The sequence below is a fragment of the Eumetopias jubatus genome, unplaced genomic scaffold (genome assembly GCF_037043125.1).
Source record: "Eumetopias jubatus isolate StellerSeaLion01/CBP00866 unplaced genomic scaffold, mEumJub1_p1.0 scaffold_12, whole genome shotgun sequence".
NCBI lineage: Eukaryota > Metazoa > Chordata > Mammalia > Carnivora > Otariidae > Eumetopias > Eumetopias jubatus.
This window is the reverse complement of record NW_028274818.1, coordinates 15449307-15476437: the sequence shown is the minus strand read 5'-3', so window position 1 is coordinate 15476437 and position 27131 is coordinate 15449307. Positions and strand designations below refer to the sequence as shown.

Genomic DNA, 27131 nt, shown 5'->3' with positions numbered 1-27131 from the left:
TTGTAGTAATTTATTACAGTAGTAATAGGAAACTAATATGCCTAGTCAAGTGGAGAAGCCATAACTGGAACCTAGATATCCTGATACCCGACACTGAGTTATACTTATTACATCACATTGAATAAATGCTACTAATTTATAAAAATGGACATTTCTTAGAGAATCATACAAAATCTGTATGAAAGAAGAATATGCTGTTTAGGGTCATGGGGGATTGTAAAAATGATCACAATTGTTCACCCCTCTCTTTATGTAGGCCCTTTAAACCAAGTAAATTCCATCATCCAAAAGTAGAATCTATTTCCCCATTCCTGAATAAGGGCTGGTCTGTGACTCGCTTTGGCCAATAGAATAAGGCAAATGTAACAATGTGACAGTCTCAAGTGTAGGCCTCAAGGGTTCTGCTCTCTTTCTGGGAACTCTGCCACTACTTTGTGGTATGGCTAGATCACTAGATGATGAGAGGTATATAGCCCTTTTACTCTCATCACCCTGGATAAGAGCCAGCTGTCTAACAAAGAATCATTGTGGAGCACAAATCTGTGAGGCACATTCCCCAATATTCCCACACCATGTATGGACATAAGTTGACAAGTAAATTATCTGCTTTCATTTGAAGTCATTGATCTGGTTCTCAAAGAAAGACCAATTGCGATCAATTGGAAATACACATGTGAAAAGATTAACATACCAGATCTATAATTCAGTGTTCAAATGGAGAATGTTTGCAGCAAAACCAAAAATAATGTGGTCATGGAAGAATTTTACTTTATCGTATGTTTTAGGACTCTGAGCCTTCAGATTCTCTGGCCAGCCTAGATCCCAATTTCCTACTCTGTGAGAAAAATTACAGTTTGGTGTGTGTCAGCGAATAAGAGACCAGTAGTGATACTTCTAGCTCCTAGCTCCTTGAGGCTCAAAAAGACAAAATACAACTAATGAATATATAAAGAAGAAGTCATTAGAGGAGAAACTTTGGGGGACTGTGATATGTGGGTGGTACATAAGAGAAATAGTGCTACACCTGATGAGCTAGAGCAAGCTTGGCCATGGGAAGGAGGAATCGTACTTACAGGTCAGGTTGAGGACACTCAACACAGAGTGTACACTGTCAAATATGGGTCTCAACTACCAACTGAGATGAATTGAATATGGCCCATTTTTGTCTCATTGTTTTTGGTTTAGACAAATATATATACTTTTTTTCCTTTATTGATTTTTCAGTGGGCAGATTTTTTTGCTTCATTGTTTTCAATACTGATTAAATCATGTTTGCTTTATATGTCAGAGGTAAACACAGTGATTTTTGCACTTGGATCAGCTTTTTAAAATACATGCCCCCTTTTTGTGATAGGTAACTTTTGAAGAATGAACCACTTGGGTGAAAACAGGCAAATGATTTTCCAGCCTGTTACTGTCGTGTTTGGTGGATTTTTGCTGTTGTTTCTGCAGTTTAGGGTGAGGGCCTATTTTATTTATTTTGTCCTTGGGAGTATATGAAAAGTCTAGAAAATAAGCCAAGAGAAAAATATAGGAAACATAACTGTACAATAAAAAGAACACGAAGAAGAGCTGGGGTAATGTGTAAACTTTATGGAGGATTAAATAAGGTCCTCTGAATACATAAATGGAAAAAGCAGATGAGAAAGTTAATTTATTTTCTAAACGAATAAAGAGATACAATGAAATTTGCATCTTCTTGTTTAACAACAAAATACTGACAATCTGCTATAGAATTTTGGAAATTGGTGAAAAAAAATGTATATTTGTAAGTACCTACCATAGTACCTAGTTCAAAACAGATTTGATTCATTTTAGTTGACTTTCTTTCTTTTCTAAAAAAAATTTGTCATCAGGGCATCAATAGTTATTTTCTTATGCAGTATGTCTGTATATATTTTGACTATAAGTGAAGTTTTCCTTCAAGAAACAAAATTCCTTCTACTAAATGGAATCTCATATATTTTAGTCATCTTTGTGCACATTTTCAAAATAGTCAGTGTTAGTATATATACACAATAACAACCTGAAGTCAACAAAGAGATTTCAATATCATTCAGGAAAGGAATGGAAAACATAAAAAGAATAAAATCCATTTTTATCTCTTCTCAATGATGAGCAAAAGTGTAAACTCAAGCAATTCTCATTGTCACATTTTGAAATATCTTCCTCCATGACCTTCTGTGCCAGAGGATTTCTTCTCTAATGATTATCAACGTTAAAGTGAAAAGAGACAGTCAAACTCATCAGTGGAATAAAAGGGTCAACTCAAAGCACATGCATTCCATATGACTGATTTTAGCAGAGGACAAATCCTGCTGATTTCCTTGGGCCTCAAATGGTCATGGGAAGCTTTATTCGTTCTATTCATTTCAGAAAAGATACATTATATATGGTAGCTCTTACTTACAATAGCTCTTTCTAGTGGCAACCTATGCTCAATATCAGAGCCAATCCTGTCCAATCTGAGAGGATCCTGAGCGCCACTCACCTACGGGTGGTGTGACTTAAATTTAAAGATTTATATCCCTTCACCAAGAAGATGATGGCATGAGATGTCTTGAGACTTTTATTTTCATTTTGGGAGGAAATGAGGAAAGTAATATAAAGAAGAATTAGTTCTGTGTTGGCTATGTTAAGAATGAGAGACATGCAAATTTAAACCTCAAAGAGATGGGTAACTATAGGCCTAGAGCTCATGGCAGAGATCTGAACAGATGATGATATACTGGGGAGTCATTAACATCATATAGTGGCTAAAATCATAAACACAGATATGTAAATTGGGCCTCTTGGGGCAGATTAAAGAGGAATAACCAAGAAAAGAAGACAAATCAGAGAGATAGGATCTTGGAGGCCAAAGAAAGAGCTAATTTTAAGAACTAGGGAGGACAATAAAATAATTGATACATTGAAAAACCAGAAGTCATAAGAAGCAATCATAAATCAATTTTACGCTTATCTTTCCCTGATCTTTTGAGAATATATATATATATATATATATATATATATGTCAATTATACCTAAATAAAGCTGACAGGAAGAAAATAGGCTAAATTCAGACAATAAAATGTGTAGTGCAGTATATTAGTCAATACTCCCATCTATTCAAAGAATAGATATTTTAAAGAACAGACTTCTCCCCTTTTTTCTAGCTAGGACATGATGAAAGCAGCAAGTCTACAACCAGAAAAGGTAGAGTTTTATTACTGCTTTTTTTATTACTCTCTTCTTCTCTCATGCATGGGCCGTAGGAGGGGCAGGAGTTCCCACCAAAACCCAAAGCAGGCTGCTTTCTCTGGTCCCAGAGTGTACAAAGCTGACTCTTCACTGGAGTGTTACTCTTGTGATTTCTTCATTGATCTTTCTCCCTCTACTAGGTATCTCTCACCTATAATTTTAGAGAAATCAGATGTATCTCTATTCCAACTGGTTGCTAACTAATTTTGTAGCTCACCAGAATCTCATCTTCTTCTCTATTTGGGCCTCTTTAACCTTCCGGGTGGCCTTTTGTACAATTTTAGAGAAATCAGATGTATCTCTATTCCAACTGGTTGCTAACTAATTTTGTAGCTCACCAGAATCTCATCTTCTTCTCTATTTGGGCCTCTTTAACCTTCTGGGTGGCCCTTTGTACAAGTGCTAAGATAACCAACCCCATGTTGTCCCTCTTCCTTGTAGACCTTATCTAGTCATGACAAATACACTCTTTCCTTTGCCTGAAAAACTCTGGGAGTATAAAATCATCAAAGCACTCTCTTTCACTGCCCTGACAGATTGTCTCTCCTTGTATAGATTTTCCAGGTCTAAGAAATATATCAGTCCACTGGTCTCCTCAACTTCAGGAGACACATATCACCTTGCAAGGCATCTAGTAAAACCCTCTCACTGAGAGGCACCACTGACCCCTGCTCTCTCTCTCCAGTGAAACCCCTCTCTCTAAGCTTATCTTTTCCTTAACCCATTTTTATATACTTTTTCTGGCTATCTTCCTTTCTTTGATTTGGATGAGTGTTTTAAGAGTCATCTAACTAGTTCTTGGCTGCCGACACTTTGTAAGTTCTGCTAACACTTGCACTAAATATGGTGACTGAGGAATTCACGAGAAGTAAGGTAAATGCAGAAAAAAAAAAGACTACTCTTTGTAAATATTAGTAAGTAAGATTGAATAGTGAGAGAGGAGACTCAACTTCCAGGGCTCACAGCGCAGGGCAGAGGCAAAAGAAGAGGCTTTAGGATGGGGATGAAGATCATATTTGTAGATAGTTATGATATAGCCAGTGGAGAAGGATTTAAGTTAAAATAAGGGGAGGATTTGATGCAACAAAGTTCAGAGGAAGAAGGAAATGTAAAGGGGACACAGAGAGGGAAGCAAAGGGAGAAAAACAGGAGGGGACACATCCAGAACAGGCAATATGTCATTAAAAATTATATGTTATTTTCTTCTAAGACTAGATTTAAAATTGGGAACACATGACAATGTAGACAAATTGGAGCTGGAGAGAAGATAATCTGGAGATAATTATGTCTGGTTCTGTTTAGTCTATGAAGCAGAGGACAAGATTAGCTGCAAGGACAAGGACTTGAAGAAACTGGCAAGAGTTTAAAGGTGGAAAGAAAGCAAGCGGGTGAGAAGTAAATGCATGGCAGTGTTTCCAATCAGCACAGACACATGTCTTCAAGCCCTCCCAGGTTCAGGGCAGGAGCAGGGTCATCATCCCTGGAGCTGACCCACAGTACAACAGAAGGGAGAGGTTTTTTTTTTTTTAATAGTCTTTTTTTTAAGATTTTATTTATTTGAGAGAGAGAATGAGAGAGAGAGAGAGTGCACAAGAGGGGGGAGCAGGAGAGGGAGAAGCAGACTCCCCGCTGAGCAGGGAGCCCGATGCGGGACTCGATCCCCGGACTCCAGGATCATGACCTGAGCCGAAGGCAGTTGCTTAACCAACTGAGCCACCCAGGTGCCCGAAGGGAGAGGTTTTAATAGCACTCGGATTACTGAAGGGAGTCAGGATTAAGGTGGTTTTGCTCCAGACTAGGAGTAGAAGATGAGAAAGTTAGGAACGGGGCTGATCAAGAGTATTAGGTAGGGGTAAAAGATGAGGGGTTTGAGAAAAGTTGGGAGCCATTTATGAGGGAATTTGGAGACAAGAGGACTGGAAAGATGTGATGTGTTCACAGAGTAACATTTCAGGGATTAGGAAGATTTGAGAAGAAAAGAAGTTCCATGATCAAAAAAACCCTGGTTATGTTCATGAGAATTGGTTGCTGGAATGGGAATTAAATGAATGAGAGGTGAGGGAAAAAAGACCATCCCTCTGATAAAGTTCTCAGTGAATGGAAATTTGGAAATCTGAAGATAAGTACAGTGAGGATGGAAGAAAAGTGGTATCATGTCAGAGGACAATTTGTGATTTTTATTTTTTTTAAAAGATTTTATTTATTTATTTGACAGAGAGACACAGTGAGAGCAGGAACACAAGCAGGGGGAGTGGGAGAGGGAGAAGCAGGCTTCCCGCTGAGCAGGGAGCTCGATGTGGGACTCGATCCCAGGACCCTGGGATCATGACCTGAGCTGAAGGCAGACGCTTAACCCAGGCGCCCACAATTTGTGATTTTTAAAAGGTAGTTCCTAATCTGACTTGTAATCAGGAGTCAGCTAATATATAAAGATATAAAGTTATATTTATATAAAATTTGTCATGAATCTTTTTGCTTTGAAACCATACTTACCCTGGATCTTTTGCTCTTTAGAATCTACCTGGCTTTTCACACTCTGGCTTCTCCTAGACTCCAACCTGCACTCATCCCTTTTTATTTTACTGAGCTCTGCTTCTTGATTTCCACTTCAGCACCTTATTCTAATAATGTAGATTATACCTTTTTTTTTTTTTTTTTGGCTCTCCCCGTTCCTCATCAATTTAGGTTAAAATTTAAACCCAGCTTTTAATCCAGGGAGTCTAATCCCAAGTGTTAGCAAGTCCTATTGCAGAGTGAGAGGTGATGGAACACTATTCTGTAAATATTCTTGATCCTGAATTTGACTCGGGTGGGGACTGGGGATGGGTAGATAAACTAGAGGGAAGTAGAATAAGGTAAAGGTCAGCCTGAATCTAAGAACTTTGGAGAACAGATGAGTAGTGTAATGAAGGAATCGGATTCATTTAAATAAAGTTAAGTGAAAAAGCTGAGACCATTAGAAATCTTCTGGCCATTAATAAAGAGTTTTAGTGGTAACACTGGGAAGAATAATGAGGGGGATCAGTAGAAAGGAAATGGGTAAGAGACTGGAACAAAACACCATAGATGGGGATGAGTATTTCAAGGAGGAGAGTAGATTGGGGGAATGTTTTTCTCTGGTAATTAAATGTTGTCAGAAAGACTATGGAAAATTTAAGAAACCTAAAGATAGAGGTGGCCAGGAGTGAAACAAACTAAACTAAGAATTCCAACTGGGGAATTTGTTAGATGGTCTTTCAATAAAAAGTACATAGAGGAGACAATATGTACAATAACTGACCCCAATTTTACTATCAAAATCCTGGCAATACCTTTTATTTAACATTTGCTCTACCACATGTTTTCTATACTCATTCAGAGTGATTTATTATCTGCAGAAAGGAGTAGAAATACTCTCAGACCACCAAGATGATATTCCTTCCAATGGTAACAGAAGCAGAACAGCATGGATTAAAAAACAAAAAGATATGTAATAAGAACAATAATTGTTTTAATACATATTTTAAATATCATGTGAAAGATTTTAAATCACATTGGATTTTAGTAGAAAGCCAAACACACTAGTTTTGAGTTCTTTTTCAATAATTTACCCTGTCACCCTGTCCACACTCTAATCGAGGTGTTAATGAAGAGTGTAACAGCCAAAAGGCAGGCAGCAGGGGACAATGAGTTGAAAAGAGCCCAGATAATCTCAAACCCTGACTAATTAGCAATTATATTTATAAACACACACACGCATATTGAGAAACAGCTTTGATTGGTGTGTACAGAACATAATACTATTGCTTGGGGATAGGAATGCCAAAGAATTCATGGATATAGTCCCAACCCTAGACAAACATAATCTGACCAGACCCAAAAACACACATGGAATTAGCATTCCAGCACATTTTCAAAAATACAACAATGAGCACACATGCATGAAAATAAATGTCCACAGATATTCAGAGAACAAGCAGTAGAACATTAAAGATGTGTAACTTTGAAGAGTGGGTAATTTATTTTCAAAAATGTACTTTACACACTAGGGAAAAAATCATATCACTTATAAAAAATATGTTTTAATCTGCTGGCCTTTATTTTTTGGGTTTTTTTTTTCTCTTTTTTTTCCTACTGGTCTTTAATTGTAAATTAGAAAGACAAGGACAACATAAATGGATGCAGTAAACAAATAAATAAGAAATAAATTCAGGGACCATGTAGAATAAAGCTTCTATATACATATGCTGTATATCCCAGCCCTTATGGTGTGTGTGTGTGTGTGTACATGTGCACACATTTACTTTTATGGATATATCTTTACCTGTCTTTCTCTAACCAAATTGTAAGTTCTTTGAGGGAAAAGGATTTTATCTAGTTAAATATTTGCAGACCTTAATACTAGGGACATCTATCAACATTCAGCAACCTATTCATTGGAACTCTAGGAAATATACAAAGATTACTATTATGTTCAACAAATGCAGACATCAAAGAGTCAAAAATATATCAACAAACTAGGGAGGACAAAAAATATTGCTTTTTACATAAAACACTGACAAAAACTCATTGTTATGATATAAAGTAATTAACAAATGTAATTCAATACAAATATTTAAATATTATTAAAAATATTTACCTTCCAGTCTGAGGATCAAATCCAAAGTAAAGGTCTCTACAATGGTCACAACTTTGCCCAGCAATGGAAACGTCTTGGCAAATGCACTGACCAGTTAGGCTATTACAGATGTGATGAACTGCACCTGTTACATGGCATGAACATGGCAGGCAGCCAGGGGCATTGCCTGGAGAAATATAAAAACCTGGAAATAAAGAAATGAAAAGTGTTTAGTTATTACTTCCCATCCAGGCTTTTCTTTAAAAGATAGTGTTTTGATTACACCAAAACCGGAACACTATCATGGCACATCCCAATGCCCAAAACAAACGTGGTTACAGCTGTTCTTCACTAGTGTATCAGTTACAACCAAAGTACCTGGGTGTCTCCCAGGCAACTAAAATTCAGTGTGTTCAAAATCTACTTCATGACCTTTCCGCTAAAAAACTAGTCCTCCTCTAATATCTCCATTCCAGCAAATAGGACCACCATTTATTCAACTGCTCAACCTAAACCCTGTGACATCTTTGGGAAGGTAGCCAGACAAAATAAAAGATAGACAGTTAAATTTAAATTTCTGATAAACTGAGTTTATCGTGAAAGTCTGTGCTATTGGTTTATATTAAAAATTTATGATTATTGAAAATTTAAATTTAACTGAGCTTTCTGTAGTTTGCTAAAGCTGGCAACCCTTGAGTCCTTCACAACCCTCCACCCCTACATCTAGCTAATCACTGAGTCCTATGTATACTGTCTTCTAAGAATTTTAAACTCTCTACTCTCCATTCCCACTGCCCTCTCCCTAGTCACAGTCACCACCAAGTTTATTATAATTTACACTATGGACCAGAGGCAATGGTAAGAGCCTTTTATTCATTATCTCACTCTTCACAGCAATGCTAAAAATTCAGATATTATTATTATTATGTTCACTTTATATATGAGAACACTGAAGGTTAGGAAGGTTAATTAATCTCATTTTCACCAGATTGTAACCTCCATGAAGGCAGGAACCTTGTCTGATGAATTCACCACTGTCTCCCTAGCACCCAGTACAGTGCTTGTCATAAAGTAGGCACTCCTTAAACATTTGATGAATTCACACAAATGTACCAAATTATAAGTAGGCATTGATTTCTATAAGTCTTATATTTAAAAACCCACAGAGGGACGCCTGGGTGGCTCAGTTGTTAAGCGTCTTCCTTCGGCTCGGGTCATGATCCCGGGGTCCTGGGATCGAGCCCCGCATCGAGCCCCGTATCGGGCTCCCTGCTCCGCGGGAAGCCTGCTTCTCCCTCTCCCACTCCCCCTGCTTGTGTTCCTTCTCTCACTGTGTCTCTCTCTGTCAAATAAATAAATAAAATCTTTAAAAAAAATAAAAACCCACAGAATTTAGGTTAATTATAAAACACATATTTGTTTCTTATAGCAGAAGAAATAGAAAATGATTCAAAAATATTTTGAAGTTGCTTAAAATTTCATATAACCAACAGCTATAAAATTAGAAAGGCATTAGAAATTAGAATGATGGAGCAGGTATATGGGGGAGAAATGGTTCTCGGTGTTGTGTGGTATGTGTGTTTATGCATACACATCCTACACATATATACACACATAAGCACATGCATAATGTTACAAGGAATTTTATTGAAACACAGGGAAGAGGGAATGCAGAAAGATTCTAATGAATAAAGTTCTGACAAATGAAAATGATCTGTACAATTGTCATGATCACTAATTCAGGTATATATCACTGATATTGAACGAGAGAAAGAACATGAACACAAAGTGAATCCACTGTGTATTACTATGCTATAGGGAGAAACAAAAAGTAATTGGAATATATTATAAATCTCATTTGAGTCTCTGGTTGAAAACAAGCCATTCTTTTATAGCCATCAACAATTTGTTTTTCTTCTTGGCCCAGCATATTCTCTCTTAGAAAGTTACAGAAATAGTCAAATAGAAAAAGATTCTGCTCAAAGAAAAGGAAGAAACTCAAAATCAGTGCCATTCCAACCTGTTGGAAAGAACTGACTGATCTTGACATTTTTTAGAGTAATTGAAAAACTAGATTATGCCATTAGCTTCTTTGCATCCATTGACAGCAATTTGCCTTATATGTGTTTCCAGAAATAGTTATGCAAATTAATATATATTCTCATACCTGATTCATCATACAACCAAAGTCACAGATTTCAAAGGCTTTTATTCTGAATTCAAGACCACTGTGGCTGCGATTCTATGTATTTTTCTTCCTGTGAAGGTACCTAGGTCCTTAAATTCCTGATGATGGCATCATAAATATACTAACAACTCTCCAACTTGGATAAATTACCCATTAGCACAGATACTTAGAAGTAGAATTAATTTGGACTTATTGCAATAGCTTCAAGCCACAGAGAATTCTAGAACAATTACAGATGATTTTTACAAGAAATAATTTATTAGATAAATCTGTAAAGACAAGGGGGAGTATATTTTGGTACAGACAATTGGGTTGCCCAAGTTTCAGAAAATAAAAAATGCCATAGAAAAATCAGAGATATAAGCAGAGAAGAACAAAAATGAGAAAACAAAAACAAAAACAAAAAAACAGGGAGGCTGCAACCTGGAGGTAGGTCTTCAAGGAAAAGCCTGCACTGGAACTTGTCTTGGGGTTAATTCCCCTCCTCTCTGGATCATGATTATAAAAGTTAACCCCACCAGCATTTTAGTTGTCCTATTTTTAAGCAGTTCTAATTAGGATGACTCAGGTACCTTCCTGCTCAGTGATTACTTCTTGCCTTACCTGAATGCGCCTAATTCTAGACCATTACCTCTCCTTTTATGACTTCCAACTATAGAAAACAACATTTTCCCTTCCCTCCCCCTTAAACTTCAACTCCAGAGTACGGCTTAAAGACAACTGACCTTAATTTTCTTTCACTCAATACATTTCTGATCTCCTTCCATTAGCTCCACTTCATGTTCCACATCTTCAGGTCCATAACATTTTAACAGATCTTTTTTATATTTCTCTCCACGAATGATTTCGTACCACATTCTGAAGCACAGTCATTAAGACCATGCTATTACCTTACATTACGTAGTGCTGAGAGTTTGCACATATATAAAACTGATCGGCTCACTAAAGTTTGTTATTTTCCCCAGTTTTATCTCAGCAAGCCTCTGGTCCCAAACAAGACAAGTCTAATGGGGAAAAAACGTGCTTTTGCAGTTAAAGCAAAAAGTCACCTATATTATAAACTAGTGTTGCTTTATCCAGGAGAAGACTTGCAGAATCCTTAGAGTTCAAAGTTATTAGCAAGGCAGTTGGTATTATCTCCTATAGTGTCTATTTGCACAGCACAGCACTGTCCTGGGCATAAAAGAAGAGCCCATTTCCTAGCAATGTCCCTCCCGAGGACCATGAACAACCAGGCTTGGCCAAGGTCTTGAAATGGGAGAAAGAAAACAAGTTTAACCCCTAGGCCTTATTCAGAAAAGGAGGGCAGAGCTGAGGCTAAGCACTAATTATAAGCCATTTAGAAGAAATGATACTCACCTTAAGCCAGAGAATGGACATAATCCTAAGAGAAGAGTCTAGGGAGAAATTTGTGGCTCACCAGTACCAAGCAACAAGACTCTTCTAGTAATGATTTTAAAAATTAATATTTTCAGAATGAAATATAGTGATGCTAATTTTCAAATTAAAACAATAATAATTTTCTTCCATTTTGCTAATTTTATATAAAATGCTAAAATTATTATTCATAGAGTTGACCAAATGTCAATCATTACATAAATATTAATATTACTTATCATAAGGTATAATTTTTCTTATTTAAAAGTTTTTAAAAACTCCTTTCAATTAGTTTGGATATGTCTTGAAACCTCTGCTCCGATTCCTTCCTCCTGGACTGCTGCTGTACTCTCCTTGCTTACTTTACCAGCTCCTGTTTACTTTAAAAACTCAGGTCAGAAGTCATATTCTCAACTAAGTTCTCCATATCCCCACCTCCTTCAAGAGTGAATCAGTTCCTTCACTTTACTACTTCTCATACTGGACATTTCTAATATTGCACTTGTCACACTGTGTTATATTTACATATAGGTCCATCTCTCCTACTAAAGCAAATGCCTTAATATATTTATGATGACATATCTTACACCAGCATAGCCCCTGGTACACAGTAATGTATTCAATTAATGTTTACTGAAAAAATGGATACGTGAATGAAATGGGCAGATAGCTAGATGGGTAGGTGGCTGGCTGCCTGATCAGTTGGATATCTGTTACCCCTTAAAATATGAGATGATCTCTTTAACACTTTAAAGGAACATGGTAAAGACAAAAAGCCTAGCCTATCAGGAAAGATAGCAGGGAATGTATATGAATCAGGAAAAATATATTTAAAATGCAATCTTTGGGGGTGCCTGGGTGGCTCAGTCAGTTAAATGTCTGCCTTCGGCTCAGGTCATGATCCCAGAGTCCTGGAATAGAGCTCTTCGTCTGTCCAGCTCCCTGCTCAACAGGGAGTCGGCTTCTCCCTCTCCCTCTGCAGCTCCCCCTGCTTGTGTGTGCTCTCTCTCTCTGTGTCAAATAAATAAATAAAATCTTTAAAATAAAATAAAATAAAATAAAATAAAAATAAAATGTAATCTTTGCCTTACTGGCAGATGGAAAGAACTTCAGAAAGAAAATATCAGTCTAAAACTATGTTTCCTGTTCTTAGAACCAAGAATATAATAACATGCTCACATAAGGGAAAAACATTCTATTGGAATTTGCTGTTTTATAAAAACCTAGTTTTCCTATTTATGAGAATATCCATGAAGGGCCTCCAAATGCATATTCTTTAAAAATCAAATTCAATAACAACAATGAATATAAATAATCACAGCTGTGATTATGTCTTGGAAATTATAACACATAGATATGTGTATTCACAATCCACAGAAACACTTTTATATTCTTTGTTCCCATTTTTCTCAGTCTCAGTGGTTACCAACCATATGCTCTAAAGTTTCTCTCCCATGCCATTGCCACCATCCCAGAAATCTCTCCAACTTTGTCCACGGAGATCATCCCATTTCTAGACAACTTAGTTCAACTCTTGATTATCAGATCACGGTAGCCTCTCAGAATTCTATTAATTTTCATTTTATAACTATTACTCAGCTCTAGGGTGGGGGGAGGCTACAAACACTTGTAAGAGTATCTCTTTTAACTCACTCTCAAATATTCATTGAGTGAATGATTATGACAAATGTTGCATTGTTCAGAAAAATGTTTTTTACTCTTTCAGGGTGCAGACTCTGAGGTCAGTTGGACCTGGATTTGTAAATGGTTCTTCTACTTAATTAGAATACATTTCCCCTACTATAAAGTGGGAAAGTACTGGTCCTTCCATCATATAAATATTGTGCATATTCAATGGGGCTTTTCAGATAAAACCCTATCCCAGGGCCTGGCAGACTGTAGACACTCAGTAAATATTACCTATTATCATCATTGCCATTTTTATGAGGCAATTTTCTAGGAAAGTGGGATTTTCCTTAAATTACAATTTAAGTAATGACTTGTTGATGTACTTCTTTCCCCCACAGATGTGCCTGGGATTATGGTCCATAGTGCTTATGAAAACTTCTTTCCTAGTGGTTTATCAAGGAAGAGGCTCTTATCCTGAGGCTTAGGTCTCCCTGTGGAAAACATGTTCATCTGCAAAGCTGTTTCATCCAACACTAGGATACGTGGCATAACCGGATCTCAACTTTGATGCACTGATTTTTAATGGAATATCAGCCATCTAATTCCAATTCCAATGGCAGGGTCTTGCATGCAATTCTGGTTTATGAGCTCATTACTTAACAAATATGATATGCTTCTTAATGAAACAAGATACTTTGTTTTACTTTCTAATAGTCTGTATGAATTATAAAACAAAACCAAAAGTAAATATCAGAGGAAAGCATGAGGAATTGTCCTATTAGCACAAAACATGTCATACGAAGCTGTTTTCATTATAAATTAGCCTTTATTTTATTCCAGAGCTGCAGAGTCCTCAATAAACCCTCTCTGCCTCTGGTTCTCAAGGACAAGGGTGGGTCACTGGCTCAGGATGCCTTGACATCCTTCCCTGCATTTCTCGGCCTAGCCTCTGATTAAGTGCTTGCTGCTGAACATTACGAGGTCATCCAGCACTGAAAAAAACGAACTGGGAAAACATATTTAGTGCTATATTTATTAGTGTGGGTATATGTACATTCATATATGTACACACACTCCAAATAATTTTAAATTAAAGCATTTTTAAAATACTTAATGGAGGTTAAGCAGCATTTTTAACCTCTGTTCAAGTTATTGAATGGCATATTAAAACCAATGTGGCTCTAATGTACCTTCTAATGTGCACTGCTGCTTTAACAAATTGCCTATAAATTTTAGTTGAATTAAGCCTATTCCTTGTACATTCATAGTAAGGTTAGGTTAATAATACATGAGGTTTCATTATGTGCACCTTCCTTAATAATGTTTTTTAAGAAAGTGGGACAAGAATCTATGGGCAATAGTCTACTAGGGGCCAGTAATATTTATAACCAGAGATGAAAAAGGCAGGCAGAAGTCTGGAGGCTTGCGAGTTCATCCCTCCTACCCCACCCCATACTTCTCCCTCCATGCCCCACTACTCACACACCAGTGTGGAGCTTCTCCCCTGAGGTATATGATCTAGGTCTCTCAGATGTGTTTAAAGAAGGAGAAAGAAAGCTTCAGATTGCAGCAGTGCATTTTAATGTGCATTCTGCAGAGCTGGCTACTGTGAAACATCTGTTTATGATAAAGATACTTCAAGATAAGGGTTCTTTTTTTCAATGTAAATTTCACAGGAAGAGACAAGAAAACCAGAAAACAAAATTCAAAGTAGTTTCTGAAGCTAGAAGGCAGGACCAAAAAAAAAAAAAAAAAAAAGTCCATAAACACATTTTGACCTTTCCATATGCTACACCTATGGGTACAGAATACCTTGTTTTGTCAAAAAAAATCCATTAGGTCCTTAGACCACTATTTTCTTTCCTCCCTGGCAGGGTAAAAACCACATCCTCTCTATATGTCAATAAAGAAGCGCTCACAGACTTGCATTGTGCCTGTGCCTAAATAGAAGAGAATGCCACTGGGGTAATTTTTTTTTTTTTTGAGAGAGAGAGAGAGAGAGAGAGAGAGAGAGAGTGCAAGTGGGGGGAGGGGCAGAGGGAGAGGAAGAGAGAGAGAATCTGAAGCAGGCTCCACACCCAGCACGAGGCCCGTGGTTAGGTTTGATCTCACAACTCTGAGATCATGACCTGAGCCAAAATCAAGAGTCAGATGCTTAATCGACTGCAGCACCCAGGTGCCCTGCTCCTGGGGTAATTTTCAAATGTAATTATTTATTATTTCGAGAAACACAGATGGAGTATGCACTAGGGAGACACTGCTCTATGTGCCCAAGACAGAGCACTGAAGAACGTGAGGAACGGCAGTTAGACCTATAGGCTGGAAAGGAACAAATGATCTAAAGACTCCTGGAAATGAGGTCAGAGAAAGATCGTGGGTGTTACAGTTCACGTGAGCCATGGTTTTTACCTGCGATGATGAGAAGGCAGTGGAGGATGGACTGATGGGAGATTTCTAATTCCTGAAGTCTGACTAAAGTTTGAACAGCATCCCCTTTGGCTGCACATTAAGAAATGACTCGAGAAGAATAAAGAGGAGAAAGGAAGTTTAGGAGGCTTCTCAGCCAGTCCAGAAGAAAGAGGAAAATGGGTGAGTGGGGTGGTAAAAAGTGGACCAGTTCTGGATCTATTTGAAAGTAAAAGCAACAAGACTGATTTTGATAGAAAGAGATAAGGGTTGTAGAAACAGAGGGGAATCAGAGGAGAGCAGCAAGGATTTAGCTGAAAAGATTACAACCCAGAAACTACTAGGACAACATTTCAGCTAAGCAGAGTCGAACAAATTTTCCCTCCTGAAATCCCCAAAAATGAAAGAAAAGAAAAGAAAGAAGAGGAGATGAAGGTCAATGGCAGATGTCCACAAGTAAAAGCTAAGCACTTGCCGTGGAGCGGCCAACAGTAAGCTGATTGATTCAGGTGGTATAAGTCTAGAAAGAAAGGTCTGGAATTGAAGATTCCAGAGGTTTCTGAAGTCAGGTGTGAGGAATAGTTAATCCCCTCTGCAACCAGAAGATTTTCCTTCTTGCATTTTGAGAGAAGGCAAGTTTTCTCTTTAGAAGTTAAACCAGAGAGTGCATGGGTTCAGCATATGCAGGGACAAAGTGCTGCAGTGAATGCAGGGATTATATATAAGGTGCCTGTAATGGGTGATTTCATGTGTCAACTTGTGTAGTTCTGGTGTCAGTTGTTTGGTCAAACACTAGCCTAGATATTGTTGTAAAGGTGTTTTATAGGTTTTCCCAGAATACAAGAATCTACAGACAAAAGGGCCCACTGAGTGCACAGAAAAATTATTTAACAAAAGCACATCATCATGAAATTGTCAGAAATGAGGGATATAGAAATAGTAGAAGCTTCTAGAATGTAAGAAAGAAGAGAAGAGAAGAGAAGAGAAGAGAAAAGAAAGAAGAAAGAAAGAAAGAAAGAAAGAAAGAAAGAAAGAAAGAAAGAAAGAAAGAAAGAAAGAAAGAAAGGAAGGAAGGAAGGAAGGAAGGAAGGAAGGAAGGAAGGAAGGAAGGAAGGAAGGAAGGAAGGGAGGAAGGAAGGGAAGAAGGAAAGAAAGAAAGGGGTAACAGAATCTAATTGGCTCTGCAAGAAGATAATGGTGAAATAATTTTTTTGAGTGAAAATGATTCTATATAATGGTAAAATTTCAAATAGTTGTGAGTGTGGAATAAAGTTATTTGCAGACATTCAAAATTCTAAAAAAAAAAATAACTTTCTTCCCTGTACTCTTTCTCACAAGCTCCTAGAGTGTACTACCAAATACATATATAAAATAAGAAAAAAGAACACACAGATTCAGGAAATGGGATCCAACAAGGGAGATATGTGAAGGAAATTCTCAGTATAGCTGATGTATAGACACAGCTCCTATTGGTTCTGTTTCTCTGGAGAACCCTAACACAGATACTCTTCTTAAAACTCCTGATTATTTCTCAGTGTGTTCAATTAAACCACTTACTGAGTGCATGCAATGTACAAGGAATTACAGTAGTATTGTGGCTACACAAGTTGAATAAGATAATCCTTGCTCTCAAGATACTGAAACTCTAACAAGGGAAATGAGCAACTGCATAAATAAGTAAAATACGAGAATATCTTAAATGTGATAATTATTTTCATTAATAGGGATGATCCCCATTCTATATTTTCCTTAAAAGGCAGGACAACTTGCCATTAACCTTTGGAGAGGAGTTTCGTGACAACTGTGCTTAGACAAATAGCCACTAAGATATTACTCTCCTAGAAAACCAATGTTATCTGAGATAAACCCCAAAAAGAAAGGGGCCAGAGGGAGACAGAGGAGACCATCGGGGGAAGAAAAAGATGGAGTATGACTTTCCAATATTTTAATTTTTAAATTGAATTGGTATTTTTATCAAAATTTACATGCAGATAATTTTAAAAATCAAATAGAATTTAAAGGCTCACAGCACGTAACAGCAGCCCACTGCTCTGTCCTTCTCCCAGGAACCTCCCTGTCCACAGCAACCACCTTCCTCTGGCTTTTCTTTCTGTGTATCTCTATAACATCCATGTATTGTTCCCTCTCAACCTTGGAAATTTAAATTACAGCCTTTCTACAACAGAGGATGAGTATTCAACTTTTTATATGCTTCCTCAATAATCCCTTTATTTGGTTAAATCAATATTCAGAGATTGACTATTTGATTATATAAATCTATTTTACAGCTATGCCATGTAATATGCTTTGATTATATTTCCTTCCTTGAAAAAAATTGCCTTTAATTAGTTTTGTAGGAATCTCTTAGATATTTCTAGGAATCAAAGCCCTCCAATAGAAATATACTCAGGAAAAAAAAAAAAGAAATATACTCAAGAAATCTGTTTCTTTTTTCTCCTACGGAATGTATCAACTCACAGGAGGATCCAAACCCCTGACCCTCCCATTCTGATCGGAGCCAGGGGACCTCCAGTTCTGTTGCACAGCTACATCCTAGCTCAGAACAAAACACTCAGTAAGCTTCACAATAGATAATCACTCAAAAGGATGTAACATTTGATCTATTAGCTTTGGCTGGTTTATTTAGAAAGAAGGATATATAAATCATGGTTATTTGTGCAGGAGACTGAGTGCCTTATTTCCAAAATTAGAGATATTAATAAACAGTAAAAGAGAAAAAGTATCATCTTGGGATATAAAAAAAAAAGGGATTGAAAATTTGGGAAGATGATTCTGAAGCCCAAAGAGGGCAATATATTATAGCAGTCACGGAGGCCATCTGCATAGCCCTTAGTAATTATCCTGTTTCCTGGGATACTTACCACCTTGCTCCTACCTTAAGTAGTGGTTCCTAGAAGTCATGATTTATATGGTCCTGATACTCCTGGCCATAGTGAATTGGCTCAGACATAGCCACCCTAACAAAACTGAGTCAATTAGAATTTCCTTCTTGGAATTGTAACCACAAAGTAGCTAATAAGTCTCTGTATTGCTAGAACAGTAATGGGATAGGCATTTAACCATGCAGAGAGGGAGACAGAAGCAGAGTGTGTCCTTCTAGAGAAAGAGGGAGAGAGGGAGAAAGAGGGAGAAAAAGAGGGGGGGGATATGGAAATGATTGAATAGTTGAATTAATGGCTATGTATCAATGGGAGATTTCTAATTCCTGAATTCTGACTGCATTGCTCCATATCACGTTTTGTGGGACAGCCAGTGATAATATAGCCCCCATTTATGTTGAAGCCAGTTCAAATTATTTTCTGATACATATATCTCAAAAAGAATTAACTATTCTTCAGCTTCATCCCATCCATCCCTTTGGATTTACTTGTCCCACTGACCCATGTGAAAGGAAAGGTATGGCTCAATCCTAAACTGAATTCCTTGTCATGGCAAACAGGACTTCCATCTTACCCATTTCTGACAAGCAAATCTCCTTTTTGCTTGGCACCATGCTCCTTTACACAGGCTCAGATAACTCAGAGCTGGTTGCATAGACAGAACAACCACACAGCTGTTAAATAACTAATAAACATGTATATTCATCATGACATTATGATGGTTTTATTATAAAGAAAATACATTGTTTTACTTAGGTCATATAAAGGCAAGGAGAAAGCCATGGATAGGGTCCATCTTTCTTCTGGTTGGCAAACACATAAAAAGATGGGTACAGTGAGACTAAACAGTAGTCTATTTTGTTAATTTTATGGCATTTAAAAATAATTCTAGATGCCCCTATATGATGCCAGAATATATAGCCCATTTAGTAAAAACATCTGGTTAGCTTTATTCAGAAAATCATTTCATCATCTGAGTATTCGGCATGGGTATAAATAATTAACCCAAGTTTTCCCTTCTCTGGGAAGCAAAATTTATTCTTGTTTTTATTAGACTTTGTTTAGACTTTGTTCGGTTATTAGAAGGGGATTTACTTCAAGTTGAGAAATTAAATATAAGTTAGTCTCAATTATAAAATATCTGATTGGCTGGGATTCCTCTAAAGGGTCATCCCAAATATAGCAACACAGACAGATACACCAAATAATCTTGAACATATTAAATAGTTTTATCTATATTTGTTGATAATATAAATACAACAGTGTTGTTGGAAGTAAATGTTTTAGAAGTCCCAACCCCAAAACAAAGAGGAATCATCCAATATGGGACAATTAAAGGAAAATCATTGTGCACTAAACACATAACACATTTCTCTCTTACCTGATTGACACTGATTACACCTTCTTCCTTGCCGATTAGGCAAACACAAGCACTGGCCACTGATTGGGTCACAAGTGATCCCAGGCAATGTCCCCAAGGAGTCACACTCACACATCTGGCAGCCTTGAGAATTGCCACTGGTCAGATTGTACCTGTGAGGCGCACACTGATTACAGTGAAGACCTGTTACTCCTAATTTGCAAGGACATTGTCCTGTTGATTTGTCACACAGCAGAGAGCCATTTACTGTCCCAGCCTTATCACAGTTACAAGGCAGACAGAGGAAAGAATTATTTTGCTGGAGGTAGAAGTATCCCTCCAAACATTCATTGCACCGTCTCCCTCCAACTCTGGGCTTGCAGATGCACTGCCCTGTCTTAGCGTCACAGATGGTCCCAGAGAGGGATCCAGCCATGTCACAGTCACAGGCCTTACAACTGGTGATGTCCAACCCGTAAAAGTGTTCTCTGCAGGTGTCACACTGAAGTCCTTTGGCTTCTTTCTTGCACTCACACTGCCCAGAAAGAGGATTGCAGAGTTTGTTCACTGAGCCGTGGAGGTTGCACCGGCAGGGCTCACATCCATCATCATTAAAACTTCGGAGGAATTTAAATCCAAAATTGCAATGATCACATCGAAGCCCTGAAGATAAAATTTGTTTTAAAAAAGTGAAAATGTGAACATGACTCTACTTCGCACTTTCAAGACAAACAACGCTGCTGCCAACACTTAATGCGGACACAAGGGGCACCTGGGGGACTCAGTAGGTTGGGTGGCTGCCTTCGGCTTGGGTCACGATCCCAGCGTCCTAGGATTGAGCCCCGTGTCAGGCTCCCGGCTTGGCCTGGAGTCTGCTTGTCTCTCTCCCTCTGCCCTGCTCATGCTCTCTCTCAGTCTCTCTCTCTCTCTCTCTCTCTCAAATAAATGAATAAAATCTTTTTAAAAAATAAAGCAGACACAAAATGCTAAGTGTTTTCTCCCAGCTGATGCTGTAGAGTCCTGGTCATATACTCCAAATACAATAACAACACTTACTTTGGCAATCATATATAACTTTATTTCTGTAATGTGCTTTACGGAATTTTATTACTTAACATACAGAGAAATGCTCACTAGAAATTTTGCTTCTGTTATACATAGTGGAGCTCTTTTCCTCTTTAACAAATATTAAAACTATTACTTTTAATCATTTTATGTTAACAAAATGTTCATGTAAGAGAACAGACAGTGAAATAAATTTTCAAAGCTACACAGAATTACATATTACCATATTACTTATTATCCTAGAAATCAGATGATATGTACTATAATGTTTAACAAAGTATTAAGCTGGTAGCTATCTTTGTGTAACAGTATATATGCTTTTGAATATCACACCTTTAAATAATTAATATAAATAAAACTTATCCAGAGCAATTTTTGTTTCAATGCCTTTATATGCCCCTATATTTTATTATTCTCAATTAATATAAATTATGCTCTCTTTGGCTCATAAAGCAATCACATCGCCTGTCATATTGTGTGATTCAGGATATTCCTCTTTAAACACTAAGTAAATTCTGCTGTAACATTACTTCTATTTAAAGGAGTACATATATACATTTCACAGAGAAAAATATGTTATCATCTAAACTTAAATCTCTGACAACTCAGATTAGTTTCAGAGAGAGTGTTAAAAGGAAAGAGAATAAAACACAAATTTTTGAATAGTAAAGGTTGAGATGCAAAATACTCCCCTTAGATAGTTTCCACATACCCGTGAGTTTAAATAACTGACTACATGGGGCTGAATCAATGGAAACATTTATTTCAAGCTATAATTGCATTAAAAAAAATTAGTCCTAAAATAACCGTCAAAAACACACACAGGAACTCATATGTAGAAAAGTATTTCTTAAACTGGAAGGAAATGCACAATATATATGTATGTATATGGATAAAAATTCAAGAACTCCAATGGAAGGCAAGTTCTTTAACAGTGATGAATGACTCACCTAAGGCATATCATTTAATTTCAATAAGGAAAATAAAAAAGGACCACTATTGCTGCAAATTTTAAAAATAACTGTATTGTTAACAAGAATTATGACTCATTTTGAACTATTAAAATTGGTCTACATGGATTCATATCATATCAGTTTTAAAAATATGCGCAGTGCTTATTTGAATATGCCATACATATTCCTGACAGGCAATCTATTCCTAACGATACTCAGCAAGGCCTACAGGGCATCACATTCGGTGTTAACAAGTGCAGGCGAGTTAGCACACTTGGCATTTAATTCACATTCTTCTCCCTTTTTATTCTAGATGAATGACCTACTTTAATAAAATTATTGGTGCTAATGTATTTTACTGGTGATAGAATCATTAGTAAGATTTAACAGTTTTGTTAACTCGAACAGTTTGCTTTCTGAAGCGTACACAACATACACTGGTATTTTTGGCTTTTTTTTTATATTAACAAGGTAAAATTGAATAAGGGTATTGGCTAATCCCATTAGGAAAAGAAACCTATATATACACATATCAAGTTTACATTTTTATTAAAAATGCTACATGTGCAGAAATAACTCTGGAAATAGTAATATCAAAATGATGATTTAATCTTCACAAATATATATATATATATATATATATATTTGTATTTTCCTACAGAAAACTATCTGGATCAATAAGACACAGAGAGGGCAAGGAAGTTATAACCCATTCTAAATAAAGAGCAAATTTTGATTTTCCCCCTTTTCTTAAGCTCTGGGATCTAACCATCAGAGGAAAGATTTCATTGTCTTTAAAGTTCTGTCCTTAAATACTGTTTTCAGATCATGAATTTAAAATATATATCATATCGAAGAACAAAGGATGATACATAGATTGAATTCAAAGGTCTTGGAATTCATTTAGCATCACAGACAGCACCTATAAAAAGGATATGCCACTGTGTACAAGTTACTCATTCTTTTTTCCAAAAAGTTAGTTTTTGTATGCTTGAAATGAGTAAGGGCAAGTTATGTTAAAGATTTTTATATAACTTTCTTTAAACCAGAGAAATCTTGTGTCATGTCATTAACCATGTCCATATTTTTTTTATTAAATTAAAATGAAATGCTTGTCTGGCTGAATTGTATAAAATGAGGTATATATATATATACCTATAGAAAAGATAAAGAATTAGCTTTAAACTTACAGCACAGAAATGAAAATGTTATTCAGGATATGTTCACCTGTATGTGTATATGTATGTATGCATTTGTGTATGTGTGTGACTGCCAGGCAAGTTTTCATTATTATAAGGTTCAGGCTAGTGTTAGAAAAACCATGGAAGATTTGGTGTCTTGAATGACAATAGAAAGGTAAAGGTCTTTTTTAAACTTCCTATGTGAACCAAGACATGTTCAGTTAAAATACGAGACTCACTTCATCAGGAAACTTTCCTCTCATAATATTCTCATATATCAACATTTCAAAGTGCATTATGTACATAGTGCATTTTGGGCACTTGATAAATTTTGTCCTTATGTGGCTGTGGTTTCCCTCAAAAATGCTGGATGTAATAAATTGCTATAATCAAATCTAATTTCTGAAAAATACCTGTGGGAGTAACAAACAAAAAAGCAGGTCTTGTGTAAAAAAAAAAAATGATAAATAACACCGAAGGTAGCTGTTTGTTATAATCAGCTTGGCACTGAATTACAAAATTAAAATTATGTGGCCCTTTATAACTAACCCTACCAATATACATGATCTGTGGAATTATGTTGACTTATTTTGCATTTCATAGGAACAGTTCAAAGAAATATAATAGGAAAAAAATGGAAAGATTTATCACAAAGGACACTGTAGCACAGAATATTTTGAAAAAACTCCATTTATTTTGGTCTATTAAGAAAACTAGCATGGAAATGATTTGCTTAGAACTCATTAAGTGTAAAACATTTTGAAAAAGTGCTAATTTTCTAAAAGAAACATCTATGCAGTAAGCAAATTATATTTTTCTATGACTTATTACTATGGGACCATGTGAACTAAGGCATCTACAGAATAAAGAAACTTCTAAAGGGTTGATTAAACGAAGCTTCAAGCTGTAGTTTGATAGAATTATTAATTTAATCATTTTTAGACAGTTAATTTCATCCAAATTGTTTTTTTTTTCCAGCCTGCCTTGAGCAAGGAAATTTGCTTTACTCTTCAGTTAAGAAGTCAAATAGAGAATTTGATTCCAGATGGTAATAGAGATGTGACTGTAAACTTTTGCATTACACATACCAATAACGTTTGCTTTGCACTTGCACTGGCCTGAATTTGGGTGACAGGTAGTATCTCCATCCACTGTCCCAGAGGTACTGCAGTTACAAGAGCTACAGCCATCAGGATCCGACTCTTGTAGATTGTAGAATCCATTTTGGCACTGATTGCATTGTCTGCCAGACACATGTCTCTTACAATTACACTGGCCTCCAATCTAGAGGAGATACAACATTTTGTAGAATGATGAACATATCTATTTTTAGATAATTTGCTCATTAGGTACAAGACAGGGAGGGAGGGAGGGAGAAAAAAAAAAAACTTTAAACAGACAAGAAGGTAATAAGGTACGTTTCCTCCTGACACAAAACATGGGAAGCTTCGGCAGGGTGAATATATAGAACAGAATGAAAATAAACCCCTAAGAAGTCAGTAGCAGAGGACTAAAAGGGAAACGTGGAATTAAGCACTGAACACCATAGAAAGAAATCAAATATAGTCCTGTGGAGATTGAAAATAGAAAAGAGCCGGCAGTTAACTTAGTCTCACAATTTCACCTCTCTGTTTTTTGCTCCCCTCATCTACTATCTCTTTGACCCAAACTTGCTTGATACATGGTGCTTAAATTAAGGACAGATCTTTCTATCGTAATATCATCCTGTCAAGGTCTTCACAATGTTTAAAATAAAGTTCCTTGTTAACAGAACCATTTGTGCCTACTGATATGGACCCTGAAAACTTAAAAAAAAAATTCTGCTTTTAGGAATATTTCAGCATATTTATGGTTCATTTGTAACATGACTTAGTCACATTAAGTATATTTAGCTGATTTATATTACGGTAAAAAATGCAAAAATAATTATTTGTTTCAGAGCACTGTCAAGTAAAATAAGAGCTGAATAAAGGAGTATTTTTCTTCTTCAAACTCCTGTTTGAGGAAGAAATACACAAAATATATAATGCTTATCTACTATATATATAAATAATACCATGTTGGTTAAAAAAAGATAATTAAGAGCCTAAACTTTTCAGAAGGGAACATATGCATGTAAAATGTGAAACTAATATGAGAAATTTAAAAATAACTTAGGACTTGAAAAAGAGATGCCAATGTAGACATCAAATCAAATCTCCTATAAAGTCACTGGCATTTCTCCCCCTGATTTCCTTTTACATGAACTGAATCTAGCTCTCCACAATTGGTGCAGGGTTGTCACACAGGGAAGTAACCTACATGTAGAAAGGCATGGCTTGACTTACCTTTAATTGCAGGTATACTCAAAAAGATCAGGTTGGGATTCAGTTACAAACATGTAGAGAAGGGAATTTTAATTAAGGGATTTTAAGAAATCTATCACTGCCTCATTCTTCCTCATCCGAGATATAGGGAATATGCTGGAATCATTCCTTAAGGGTAAAATAATTGATATGAAAATGTTTAATACTCTGAAAAATAGAAGTGTATACCTGTACCAGGTGTAGCTGTAGATTAGTAATGAACCTCAATATCAAAGATACATATAGGTCCATAAAGATATGCAAAGACCATGAATGATCTCTTTGTACCCAGCTACTTCCCCACCCCCATTCTTACCCAGTCCCATATAATCCAGATCATTACTCAAGACAGAGATTTGATTTGGTCTGCGAAAATAAGTGACACTTATTGGTAGGTATGTGTTATATATTGTCATGAAAATCTACTAGGTCTCTGATTATACACTCTGCTGTAAATAAGATAATATGATTTTATTACCATTTCTTTAACTAAAAGTTTGCATAACACATATAAATTATACTTTCTTTAAATGAGCTATACCTTAAAATGTGGCTTAAAAGTAAGTGATAAAGGCTTTGTAGTTTTATGAAAAGTTTTCATTTTAATCAGTTTCTCAAAATGCACCTGAAAATATAAATTTACATCTGTAAACTCAGCTTCATTTATTTTTTAAATATTTATTTATTTTTATTTGACAGAGAGAGAGAGAGCATGCTCATGGAGGGGCAGAGGGAGAGAGGGAGAGAGAATCCTCAAGCAGACTCCCCATTGAGCATGGAGTCTGACACAGGGCTCTGTCCCAGGACGCTGCGATCATGACCGGAGCAAAAATCAAGAGTCAGATGCTCAACCAACTGAGCCACCCAGACACCCCCAGCTTCATTTATATGATGGCATATAAATGTACTTAAACTCTAAGACCAATTCCTGTCTACCAAGAAGTAAAAAGTGAAAAGGGTGCGCTTTTCCCCTTTAAAAATACACTTCCAAAAAGTCAGATGCAACATTTTTCTGTTTCTATGCTCTTTGGTAGAATACTTTTACACTAACCCAATTAAATAATACAGACCTGAATAAATCATGGGATGAAAGGTACAACATAGGGAATATAGTCTATAGTACTATAATAGCATTCTGTGGTGACAGACAGTAGCTACATTTGTGGTGAGAACAGCATAATGTATAGAGCTGTCAAATCACTATGTTATACACTTGAAACTAATGTAACATTGTATGTCAACTATACTTCAATATAAATAAATATATATATACATACATAAATACAATCCTGTAATTATTATCCCCAGAAAGATAAGGTAAAAGTTGTATTCACTAAAAAATATAGAAAACAAAAAGCCTTAAGAAAGAAACAATCTGTAAAGGAAGGAATACGTTAGGCAAATTAAAATCTCAATAAGAAGATTGGAAGAGAAAGTTGAGAAAATTCCCGAGAAAGAATAATAAGGATAGAAATGAAAAACAAAATAAAAATAGAGCATTTCCAGATGGACAAAAGTAGAAAAAAACATGAGAGAGGAAATTAGCAAAGAATTAATACAAAATAAACATTTTTCCAGACATGAAGCTACAGTTTAAAAGGGCTCACCATGTGCTAGCAAAATTAAAGGGGGGGGGGAGGCAAAATCACGTACAATCCCATTAAGTATTCAAATGCTGGAAATAAACAAAAGGGACAAAAATTTCCAGAAACAATAAATCCCACATAAAAGAACTATAGACTATCACTGAAGTATTCTCAATTATTATTGTAACCCAGAACACTATATCATAACTTTCAAATTATGAGCAAAATTATTTGCCAATCTAGAATTCAATACTAGGTCAAACTATCAGTTATCAGTGAGGAAAGAATAATGACATTTTTCAGG

At 36.3% G+C, this 27131-nt stretch overlaps 1 protein-coding gene across 1 annotated transcript in view; it reads right to left on the bottom strand.

The window, feature by feature from the left end:
- USH2A (usherin) overlaps positions 1-27131 on the bottom strand; it is a 716035-nt gene that overhangs the window by 550958 nt on the left and 137946 nt on the right. The window contains exons 11-13 of the mRNA XM_028104725.2: positions 23985-24180; positions 19719-20360; positions 7859-8042 (exon numbers count right to left, since the gene is read on the bottom strand). Coding sequence (XP_027960526.2) covers positions 7859-8042; positions 19719-20360; positions 23985-24180 — 1022 coding nt within the window. The remainder of the gene's footprint in view (positions 1-7858; positions 8043-19718; positions 20361-23984; positions 24181-27131) is intronic.